This window comes from Sturnus vulgaris, chromosome 13 (genome assembly GCF_052056855.1).
Source record: "Sturnus vulgaris isolate bStuVul1 chromosome 13, bStuVul1.hap1, whole genome shotgun sequence".
In the NCBI taxonomy this organism is placed as follows: Eukaryota; Metazoa; Chordata; class Aves; order Passeriformes; family Sturnidae; genus Sturnus; species Sturnus vulgaris.
Window position 1 is genome coordinate 12,271,196 of NC_142255.1, and position 12,054 is coordinate 12,283,249.

Consider the following 12,054-nt stretch of genomic DNA (forward strand, 5'->3'; position numbering starts at 1 on the left):
CAGTTCCCACACACAGATCAGCAAACCTGGATACTTTTCATCCTGTTTTTACAAAAAAACAAAAAGAAGCAACCACATAGTTTAGATCCCAGGCGCTGGGCCCATCATTTATTTACTCGTTTTAACCTCTCAGTGTCAAGCGTTCTGTCCCTGCCCGGGCCAGGGCTGCACTGAGGGCTGGAACGGGGACACCGGCACCGGGAGAGGACCCGGCCTGGCCCGGCCCGATCCGCCCGTCCAGCTCCTCCTCTCTGCCCCATCCATCCCTCTGTCCTTCCAGCTCCTCCTCCCGGCCCCATCCATCCCCGTGTCCCTCCAGCTCCTCCTCCCGGCCCCATCCATCCCTCTGTCCTTCCAGCTCCTCCTCCCGGCCCCATCCATCCCCGTGTCCCTCCAGCTCCTCCTCCCGGCCCCATCCATCCCTCTGTCCTTCCAGCTCCTCCTCCCGGCCCCATCCATCCCCGTGTCCCTCCAGCTCCTCCTCCCGGCCCGGCCGCGCTGCCCCCGCCCATGAGGCGCCCGGGCCGCCTTCCCCTCAGCGGTAGAAGATGGCGGCGGCCGCGGGCTGGGCGCTGCTGGCCCTGGCGCTGTGTGTGAGCGCGGCGGCCGCGACCGGCGGCTCCGAGGGGAAGCGGCGGGAGGGGCCGCCCAAGAAGAAGGACATTCGGGACTACAACGACGCGGACATGGCCCGGCTGCTGGAGCAGTGGGAGGTGCGGGAGGCGGCGGGGCCGGCGGCGTCTGCCCGCACCACGCGGAGGGAGCGCCGCGGCTGCCGGGGGGCGGCGGGGCCGGGCCGGGCCGGGCCGGGGCAGCTCCGCGGGGCAGCGGCCGCTCTGCCCGGCCCCAGCAAGACGGGAGATCCCCGGGCCGGGTCGGACCGGGCGGGGGGCATCCCCCAGCCTGGTGGAGGGTGGCCGGTGCCGTGTTCCTTCCTCCGAGGCTCTGGCTCCGTGTGTGGGGTTTTCAGAGTTGCGGCGAGTGGCCCGCAGCCTGCCCTGCTCCGCTGGCCCAGTGCCGCCTTCCCAGAGCCCCAGCACCCTGGTGCCTGCCAGCAGCCTCGTCTGGCTGAAAAGTCTGGTTTTTTCGAAGTATTGAGCGATACACGTTATGTGACCGAGGGGTGGATACCAGGAGGAATAATAATTTCACGTTTACATGGTAGATACGTCGTTGTTTTGGTTTGGTGTGTCTTTCCTATCTTTCCTCATAGTAACAACTTCTAATTCCAGCTCTCTCTCGTCGCCTTCATCCTTATCAGCCCGCTGCCTTAACTTTCCTTGGCGGTTTCCCATCACTCCCTTCTCCATGTGCTTGTCATGCCACTGTTAGGTTCTTTTCACTGTGTTATGGTCCATCATCTTCTGATAAAAGCCAGAGCACTCCTCATTGTCATTTAGTCTTTCCCGTGAGGTTTTTCCCTGGGACATTTTGCAAAAAACCCTGAAGGAAATAATAGAAGACTCCTGTTTTGTGTAACACCAGTTGCAGCTGTAAGTTAAGGTGGAGAAGTGTGTTTTATATGTGAATTACAGATGAAGTAACAGGAAGTATGGATGCCTGCCTTGGTCCTGGTTGGCAGGTTATGGACTTGTTCATCCCATGGATTGTTACTGCATATATCCCTTTAGGAAGGGAGGTTCTTAGAATATGTAGTTAACATTTGAAATAAAATTAGTAAAAGGCTCAAGAGTCACTTTTCTGTTAGTGCTATCAGCTAAGGGCCCAGCAGGCCCAGCTAAAAGAATCAAGGTTTAATATTGCCCATTTTGAACCAAATTTGGCCTTGTAGGAAAAAAATCTTAAAAGATGAGCATCTCTTCTGAATGAACTGGCTGAAAGGGAGGCTGAAGTTAATGCTGGCGTAACTCTTGACTGTATATTCTGCTCCAGCCCTAGTGGGCAGGTCAGGAGGCTGTTGAGGGTTTTTCCTTTTCAGCTGGAGCAGGTCTCTGATCCAGGTCACGGTGTGGTGCACAAATGCAGATGTGTCAGAGCAGCTGGGGAGTCCCTGCTGGGGCTAGGGGTGTCCCTGAGGAGAGGCACACAGAGCAGAGCAGGGCCTGAGGCAGGGCTCAGCAATTGGGGGTGGTTTGGTCTCCTGGGATGTCAGCTGCAGGGCATTTTGCCTGGTGGGAGTCAGGACACACAGGGAGCATGAAAGGCTTGAGAGGGTGGTGGCTGGAGGAGAAGAAGGGGCTTGAGTGCACTTGATGGAGTGGGATGAGAAATAAAAGGGCCACTGTGGTGTTGGGAAAGAGCAGGAACTATGCTTGGGAATGAGGGCCACAGGGCATAGATCTCTACAGAATCAAATGTCAGTTCTTTCAACTGAATTAAATTACTCCAGATATTTTTTATTTCCCTGGCAATTGGTCTAAAACCATCGGAGGATGGTGGTTATGACATGCTTGGGTTTGGCCACAAGCCTCAGGCTGTGACTCCAGCAGCTTTCCCAGCAGGAAAATCTCAAGATCTCTCTGTGCAGATCTCGTGCTGCCCCTTGCACCATGTGCATGATTGCCTGGTGATCCAGGAGAGTGATCTGGTGGAAAACAAGGATAGGCAGCAGGGCAGAGGCAGAGCTGCTTCAGCAGTTCTGTTGCACAGCTAGAGGTTGGAGGAAGCCACCAGGGGATTTTCCTGATGGAAGGGGATTCTCCTGAAGCCTGGAGTCCTGGGGAGCTGGACTCAGAACTGAGAATCTTAATTACTGAAATGTCAGATGCTTTTAATAGTTCATTACTGTTACAAGCTCAGGGTTTCTCACACTTGACTCTGATCATTGAATAGGCAAAGCAGTTAAGTGGCATATGTAACTAATGTTTTTAAAAATCAAAATGCAGGGCATTTATGAGAATGGGAGCTGAGAGGAGGACCAAGTGAAGGAATATGCAGTTTTTCCTGTGTCTATGTAATGCTTTCTCTCTGGAACCTCATGTTGCTGTATAAGTGAGTGAGTCTGTGTCCTGGCGTGAATTGTATCCCCATTTGTCTGTTTAGCTCAGAAATAACCTTTAAAACTAGATCTGGGAGTAAAGTGGGGGAGAAGGAGAAGCGGTGGAATGTCTGAGGTGGCTGTTTTCAAACACAGAGATAAGAGCTTCAGCTGTCCTGCTCCCGGACTGTGTTTGCAGCACGGACAGCGGGAGAGTTCTACTCTCCTTTGCTTTTTTGTTAGTTTTTAGCTAGCTGAGGCAGAGAAGTTCCCCAGACTGTGGCTTTTCTTTTTCTTGGAACTGTGCAAACCTGCTCTGGGCTGAAAACCCAGAAAACACCTGGAACTCACACCTGTGGCCCACCAGGGCTGGGACGTGGAATTTTCCAGCAGGAGGGATTCATAGAGACTGAGCAAGGAGCTACAGCCCACAACAAGGACTCTCTGAATTTGCCATCTCTTCAGAACAGCGAGAGGTTTTATTGTTAATATTATCCATTCCTTATGCTTGTGAATACTTTGCCTGTTAAATAAACAGGTTTTTTCCAATATCCTCCAGGGAAATCTTTTCCCAAACCAGCTGGAGGAAGGGCCATTTGAATCTGCTTTCTAGAGGGACCCCTTTGGAAGTTTCCTCCCAGATTTGCCCTAATCCAGGACAGTCTGCTAAACTTTTCAAAGCAAAAACTTACACTTTTCCTTTACTTTTTTACCTTTTAGATAGCTTTAAGCAGAGCCGTATGACATTTTGTACAGAAAATAAGAAAATAAATGCCATCTAAGGGAGCTCTTGGCATCTTCTGATAATACTCCCATTCAAACTGTAAGAATACAATTTCAGGAGTATTCAGTTGAATAGCTGAGGAAAAAAAACAGGTAATACATGTTAGTAGCTCATGTCACTAAATCCAAAGTCGGTTTCTATATTTCATACAGAGTATTTAGAAATGTTTCTTTCTGTCATTTTCTTTCCAAACTGAAATAACTTGGTTTTGCTCTAGTCAAACCAGACTTAAGCTTCAATTTGCTTTTAATTGTGGAGAATGTTTTTCAGTCAATCACATGAGATTTCGTATTTTCACTGTGCTTTACCAGTTTGGCCATTTTCCAGCTTTCTATAAGATAAGTCATGTTCCCACTTAGTGACAGCAGGGACTTTCCTTGTGCTCTCCTTGCCTCTCAGGTCACTCATTCCAGAAATTTCAAGGTGTGTGAGCTCCTGGAAAGTGTGTTTCAGACTTGCGAAATTGTAACAAAGACATAATTAGTAAGGAAAGGAAGGATAAAATCTAAAGCTCCTACAGCTTCTGTTCTGCGGTCCCTAAACTTTAAACTCTTGTCAGAAAGACAAGAAAGTGCAGAAATGAGCTGGGGAAAGAACATGGGTCACTTGTATGAAACCTTAGCCTTTGAGGAGCGTGGGATGCTCCATGGGTGTGTAGGAGGATGCTGCTGGGTTTGTGTATAAGCATGTGCAGAGACGTGAGGGTGCAGAGACGTGAGGGTGATGCATTCGGAGATCTGGAAATCAAGCTTGGCTCCTGACCTTTGAGGCCCCTGCAGGAGAATGTCTCTGTCTCTATCTGCTGCTACCGTTCATGTTGCCAATGGAGCAACGCATTCTGAAGTCACGACAACATCTAAAATATCTGCCTTAATTCCTGCTCATTTAGTGGTGCTTGGGTGGATGCCAGTATAAGACTTCTGGGCGTTTTTGTTCTGTTTTTTTACTTTTTAATTCTATGATACAAATACTGTTATAGAAATCAGGTTTTGGCTTAATGTAAATTGTCACCATATTCAGCTCACAGTTGTGAGCTGTTTTAAGGGGCAGCAGTCTGATTGTACCTTTCCAAATATTTAAATGGCTGTCAGCCTCAGCAGAGGCATTAAGAGGTCAATTTTTTTCTTTTTTGTGAGAGTAATTTACTCTGGGTGATTATGTTGTCAGGCTGTGCATCTGTGCATTGAGAAAGTCATGAAACCTTTAATCAAAGTCTTTCTGTGGCAAAAGCACACAGAAAATCTGAATTCTAGTGGGTTTGTTTAAAGACACAAATCCTTAAATTTAATTCTCAAGCAATCACATGATTTCCAGAAGTGAGTTTTGACCTCTGAAAGCAATATCAGTTGAATGTTTTTTCATACATGTGTGTATGAGGCTTTTTATTGCAACTTTCCCATTTCATCTCGCATGCATAATAAATATTTGTGAAACTGTGACAAAAAAGGAAACTGTTTTATGAGTTTTGTAGGTGGAACTGTATTGAATTAGCCTTAAGGCTGAAGTATTTCTCAGCATATGATAAAATGAGATTCCACCTGTCAATATGAAAATGTGCATCATTTTCAGGGGAGAGTTATAAATGGAAAGAGCACTCTTGGTGAAGTATCTTGAAACAACAGTCACTATTTCTTTTGGTTTCACAATCTCCATCATTCAGCTAAAAAATACTTTATCAAAGCAGAGTTATTATCTAAAGAGAAATTAGAAAAAAAAATTACCGAAAATATGTTTGTGGAACAGTTGAGTTTAAAGCTTCCTTGTCCTTTTCAAAACAGAAAGATGATGACATTGAAGAGGGAGATCTCCCTGAACACAAGAGGCCTCCAGCACCAATAGATTTTTCAAAAATAGATCCAGGCAAACCTGAAAGCATCCTGAAGCTGACAAAGAAGGGGAAGACTTTGATGATGTTTGTCACAGTGTCGGGAGATCCCACAGAAAAGGAGACAGAAGAAATCACCAGCCTGTGGCAGGGCAGCCTCTTCAACGCAAACTACGACGTGCAGAGGTGAGCTGTTGTGCACAAGAATAAAGTTGTTGCCTTTGCAGAACCCTTTCTTTCTTCCTGAAAACCTTTTTAACTGTTCATCTTTTGCTGTTCTCCACCTCTGTTATCCATTACTATTTCTGTTTCTTTGTCTGTTGTGACAAAACTTCTTGTGTGCAGAAACCTCTTCAATGCTTACGCACTATGTGTGTGTGTGTAGCCGAGATTCTTTTTATCTCACTATGGTTCAGCCGTTTATCAGTTGTATGTGCTTGATGGAAAACATCAGACTCTGAAGACTTGTCACCACAAAAGACTTTTTGTTCCTCTGCTAAAAATGTAACTCTTTTTCTCTCTGAGACAGCATCATTTTGAAAAAGAAGAATGTTGTGCTCTTGTATTGTGGCTGAGAAGGGTTGCACTAAGTATATAAAGCAAATTCAGTGCTCATTAGTGGATTTTGCATAGTGCCAAGTTAGTTCTAAATTTATTTCCTTATTCTTACTTCCTTGGTTATTTATTGATATACTTCATACGTTTTATTCTCAAGTGTCCTAGAAGATTCTTCTCTTGTCCCCATCCCCAGGCAACAACTAGACCAGCTTCTTGCTCTTAGACATGTGCCTCAGTCCTGGAGGCTCTCTGAGCAAATGCTGAAATGTTTGAGAAGCACAGATTTAACTGAAAAAAATATATTTTTTTCCTCTAGGTTTATTGTTGGCTCCAATCGGGCCATTTTCATGCTGCGGGATGGTGGCTACGCCTGGGAGATCAAAGACTTTCTGATAAATCAGGAAAGGTGTGCAGATGTTACTCTGGAAGGTCAGGTTTATCCTGGCAAAGGAGCAGATGGAAGTGAGAAAGTGAAAAACAAAACAAAACCTGAAAAAGCAAAGAAGAAAAAAGACGCAGAGAAGAAATCTAACGGCGTCAAAGAGGACAACCGAGCAACCAAGCAGAGAGAGGAGCTATGACAGCCACGGTGCCCAGACTGAGTCCTGCTCTGCTGCTCCTTGAAGGGAATCTGCTGAGGAGTCCTGGCCTTTGGGGAGGAAGGAAGCAGAGACTACTGAAGCTTAAATTTATGTTGAAATTCACCAGTTTACTCATTGCTGTTGGCCATTTGTTTAGTTACAGGAAAGGTAATGCTTCATGTCAGCAATTGACTGCTTTAGTTTGTAAATTTTTTATGCTTTTGTTGTTTAAAACTAGCATACGAATCTGTGTGTCTAACATCACAAATTTAATTTAAACGGAAAAGAATTATGGTTTCAGAATACACTGATGTTCATCTGTAGTAGCTGTGTCCATCTTGGGTGTGCAAATCATGAATTCACAGTCAGAGAGCCAAGTGCAGTGTGAAAAGATTCACTTGGAAAATGGTTTGATAGACACAGTTGGCACAAAACTGTCCGAATTTGCAAAGAATAGTGGCCAAAGATGCCTGTAATTTTAGGGTTTAGGACATGTTTGGTTAGACTGCCTGTATCTTTAAAATAAACTCAATCCATTGTGTCCCAGGAAATCTGTGGCAGTGCTTAGGAGTGTGATGGACACGAGGTAGGAACTCTGCTAATGCACTCCAGATCTGTACAGGAGGGACACTGTGCCCTTCAGAAGTGAGGGAATTGCAGCACCTGCAGTTCCCATGTCAGGCTGAAAAGTGAAGACGAATCCAGGGCATTCAGGTTGCTCCTGCTGCTAAAGGACTGTGCCTGTGGAAGCAGCTGTTCTGTGTGCCCTATTATTCATGCAGTGAGCTGGAAGAAAAAGCTTTAACTCTGAAGTTAATTTGGTTTACTGACTTAATGGTTTGTTTAAATATTTGAAAAAGCGCTAGTTACAGCACAAAGTTAAATTTTGAGTTAGATGTCTCACTTACTGATGCTGATCTGGTTAGATTTTGGTGGGGTTTTTTCTTGGTACAGATTTCTGACTGATGGGGTGATTGTAAATGACCATTTGATTCGAATACTATGAAGCTGGACATACGGAAGCCAATACTTTGTATAATTGGGGAGATTTTTTTATTACTCAGCTTATAATTGTTTCCCTTCTGCCTTACTACCAGTTAGGGACTAAAGGCACCGAGTAGTGTGGTCCACTCATTTTGCAGAGGATGAGCACAGTATCAACTGTCTTCAATCCTGGTATGGTGTTAATTTTTCTTTAAGGTGCTAAAATCCAAGTGTTTTGGATAAAAGGTCCTAATTGAACCATAATGGTTAATCTTGTGGACTACTTCGGTATCAAAAGTATGAAACTGTGACTGAGTCCTTGTTCTAAAATAAAAGATGTCACTAAACGTACTGTCTTGAAGAGTAGTAAAACCTTTTAAATAGATCGGTATTTGGTTATGTATTCAAGAGGCAGACTAACTCATCTTTATTTTCTGTATGTAAGGACTAAATAATGTTGATGAAGGTTCCAGTTGATTCATTTCATTTAATTTTAATTATATTTGTATGACTTTAGATTAAAGAAACCTTTGCGGCTACACTTCATTAAACAGGCCTGTACCTGTTTGAGTGGAAAATTAAAATTTGTTTCTTCAGGATTAACTGTTACTTTTTATATTCTGTTCTAATGCAGATGTGCAGTGGAGTTGAGACGAGTCTCAGTAGATACTTGGACAGTTGAGATGTGCAGTCCAATTCTTGTGCATAACTAATTTATCATTTGGTCACATATTCTAGGTTAGCACCACCCTTTGTAAACAATTTGTAAACAATATTGCTTCTCATCTCAAGGGAAGAACAGAGGTCACATGAAACTATAAAAATGAAATATAAATGAGTTTTTGCTTTTCGAAGTTACGGTATAAAGGTGACAATTCAGATTTTTATCAGAAAGACATGGAAGTGCAGTTTTGTATTCCTCCTAATAGTTCCTTTTTGATCTGGTTGGGTTTGAGATTGTTAGAGAAACAATTGCTACACTATAGCTATAGCCCAGCTTATGAGTACAGATACTTCAGTCTTTCATAAATCTACATTTACAGTAGATTGGGTCTTTCCCTTTGCAGTTAAAAGGAGCTTTGTTGAAATTGAACCAGCCAATTGACTTTTTTTTGGTTGGCTGGTTGGTTGTTTCCAAGTCAGTTGCCCATGCCAAATGCAGGTATGTCTTGTGCCACATAGCTTAATCAAATTTCAAAGTGTTTGGGGTTTTCTTGGTTGGTTTTTTTCTTTAGGTTTTTAATCTGTGTGTTGACTTGGCAGTTGCTTTCTGATGTAAAACACAAAATGCTGCCTTCACAAAATAAGTTTCTTTTACTCTTCCATTTCTCCTTTTTCCATGCTTTACAGTAAACAAATACTGAAATATGCCAGTAAGTGTAATATGGCAGTCTGGCAGGAGCTGCTTTACCTCAGCCAATCTTTCTCTGCTGTCACCATTCATTACTCAAGACAAACTTGAATTGCCTTTTAAAACTGGTAGTCTTTGAGACAGTTGCACTTCTCCTGGGACAGTGTTATGTTTGGTGGTGATTTGAGAATCCCAAACCCTATCACACACATGAATATATATATCAAAATAAATATTCTCCAAAAGCCACATAAGACCAGGAATGTTCTATGAGTACCTCTGAAGATGGAGTCTCCCTTGGAGGCTTATCAGGCTTTCAATAACGGATTTTTTTGGTTCCACATACAGGACATTCAGATACTTCCTTTAAAACTAATTTCAACCAATAGGTTGGTAGTGATAGCTCTTACTATTCCCTTTTTTTTTTCGGTTTTATACAGAGGTACGTGGAAAGTCATCTGTTTTCATGACAGCAGAACATCTGCTGCCTTTCTCCTCCCAGCATAGTGGTTTCTCTGTTCTAGTGCTATAACTAACTTTCCTGAGCTACTTTTAAATTTTCAGTGATGCTACACAGGATGTTGCACTTTGTGAAAAATTTCCAATGGACAATCAACTTTTTATGTAATAAAATACTGGAAAAAATATTCTGGGTTTTGTTGATTTGGGGGTTTTCTTTGAACTGCTCCGACACAAACTACAACAGGTTTTCTGATCTTAACTTAGAGTGGTTAAAGCATTTCTCTGAACAGTGAAGTCAGCCTTGACTTCCAAGAGAATTTACTTTTCCGACGCTGTTCCTGAGCTCTTTCAATTTTGTCCCAAAAAGGAAATCATAAATTAAAACACCATTTTGTAAGATACGGAACAACGTACTTTTATCTGATATTTGGCCACTGTTCTCAACGAGTTTCTGGTAAGGCTTATAAATTATTTCCATTCTTTTATCTCATTTCCTTTTTTAATCAGAGAGCAGCACTGCCTTTTCCAGGGGTTTTTTAATTGCATCAGATATTTATAGAAATTCAAAAACCTGTGCCTGAATAGAGGGGGTGCCTCTGTTTTAAAAATGTCTAATTTGTTGGTACTGTCGTGTTTTTCTTTATTAAGTTTACCATTCTACTAGGTCCATGGATAGCCTGCTATTTGATAATTCTTACTCTGAGATAAAATGAACCATTTTTGACTATCACTATTTTTTATCTTTTATACTGTGCCGTTTTAAAAAGACAAATCCCACTGAATTCAGGTAGTACCAAATTTCCAGGAAGGAAAAGAAGGAGGAAAATCACGCCACTTGGATTTTTGGATGATGGTATTTTTTCTCTCGCAGTAGTCAGGTAGTGGAGGGAATTGGACACCTTGGCTCTGGAGCAGGAGAGCTCTGTGCAGAGCAGTTTTTGATTAGCATTTAAAAAGCTGCTGTACCACACAACGATCAGGCATTGCACAGTGCCAGGCTTTAGCCAGGGACAGATGGGAATTGTTAAGTAACATCACACAGGAAAGGAACAAAGCAAGAGCAGTGCTGATAGTGGCTGGGTTATCAGTGCCATTATATCCATTGTTTCTGTGATAGGAAAACCAGATCTGTTAACCATCATTTAACTTAACAGTAATAATGCTAATAATTATTTTTAAATTGGCGTTATATGTGTTTATTATTATTATTATTATTATTATTATTATTACATAGACATTGATTTTTGGGAGGGGAAATTGGGGCAGTTAAAGGAGCTTCAGCCTCTTCCCCATCTTATGGGCAAAGGCTACAACTTCTCAGAAGCAGAACCTTTTTCCTTTCTTACTCCAGAATTGTGACTCTGTTGCAGTGGGACAGAAGACATCCTTGTATTTTACAAAAGAGCATCTGGAATGCTCTAATTCATGGAGGTTTTTTTAGATAATTTATTGATACCTCAAAAAAAGCCGTGGGCCCATCTTTCCTGCCTGTAACTCTGCTGCTTTTTAAGGTAATTATCAGTTGTGTGTGAGCAGAGGCTGGACTTCTGTGTTGGCACCCTGCCCACTAATTCTGTGGGAAGCACTGACCAGAGCACTGAGCACTCATTAAATCATTAATATTTAAATCAGCTCGGCTGCCTTAATTGGTGGCAGGTTACATGTCACCAGGGCTCTGTGTGCATTGGAAAGAGGTGAACAGCAAAGCCCTGGAATTTGCTTGCAAGGTGCAAGGATTGAACAGCACCATGAAGTGACCTGGATCTTGCTGTAACTTTCATAAAGTTTTCTCTGTAGGGAGGAAGACTGAATTATACAGAAATAATTATAGTGAAAGGGTGTATTGAAAACAAGATCATGGTTGAGCACTTGCTGAGTCAATATAAAAATAAGCAGAAAGGTTTAATAGGTGTATTTATGTGACCATTGCTATTATTTTGAGATTCATGCTTGCAGGCCATCTTGTATATTTGGGATTTTTCTAACTTTCCTTCCTGCAACTCTATTTTGTTCAACTTCTTTTTGCAAAAAAATTAGAAATGAGTCAGTTTTCATCCCCTCATCTAAAATGGTATTTCAGAAGTGTTCAAAATAGTTCATAGTTCTAAATAATGTAAGACTTTTATATGAGTATTTTAATATTCATCCCGCCAGTTGTATCCACAGCCATACCCTGTGCCTTGCCAACCCTTGATAGTCAGCTGCTGTCTTTCAGGTGCTGTTCAGCATGTTAATCACTGTGTGGACTTTAGATAAATTGCACTTATAATAGCATGGAGTTGCCAGGAGCTTAATGGAAGCACAGACATGCAAATGCTTTGGCATTTAAGACAGCACTTGAGCACAAGATCTTGAAAAAACAACTGTCTTGCCTTTAATGTGGGTACCAGGTAGTTTGTTGTGAATTAATGAGCTGTGTAACCTAATGAGGGCAAGACCACTTTCCTTTTTATCACCACTCCTCTCAGCCTCTGTTCCCACAAAGCATCACCATTTAAGCCACACTGCTCAGCTCTCAGATAGCCCAACTAAAGCCCGAAATGTATTTCAGCCACGTTGCTATTTCTGGCA

The 12,054-nt window shown here is 42.9% G+C and overlaps 1 protein-coding gene across 1 annotated transcript; it reads left to right on the top strand.

Annotated features, from left to right (window-relative positions):
• Positions 1–380: 380 nt before the first annotated feature.
• MESD (mesoderm development LRP chaperone) lies at positions 381–9,668 on the top strand. The gene is made up of 3 exons (XM_014889733.2): positions 381–713; positions 5,501–5,733; positions 6,422–9,668. The coding sequence occupies exons 1-3, from the start codon at positions 549–551 to the stop codon at positions 6,684–6,686; spliced, it is 663 nt and encodes a 220-aa protein (XP_014745219.2). The 5' UTR covers positions 381–548; the 3' UTR covers positions 6,687–9,668.
• Positions 9,669–12,054: the final 2,386 nt, after the last annotated feature.

Bases quoted from the DNA above. Each gene is read 5' to 3' on its own strand.
- MESD (XM_014889733.2), top strand. From the start codon at position 549: ATGGCGGCGGCCGCGGGCTGGGCGCTGCTGGCCCTGGCGCTGTGTGTG. The intron at 714-5,500 runs GTGCGGGAGGCG...TTTTCAAAACAG, and splicing joins GGCTGCTGGAGCAGTGGGAG to AAAGATGATGACATTGAAGA. The intron at 5,734-6,421 runs GTGAGCTGTTGT...TTTTTCCTCTAG, and splicing joins GCAAACTACGACGTGCAGAG to GTTTATTGTTGGCTCCAATC.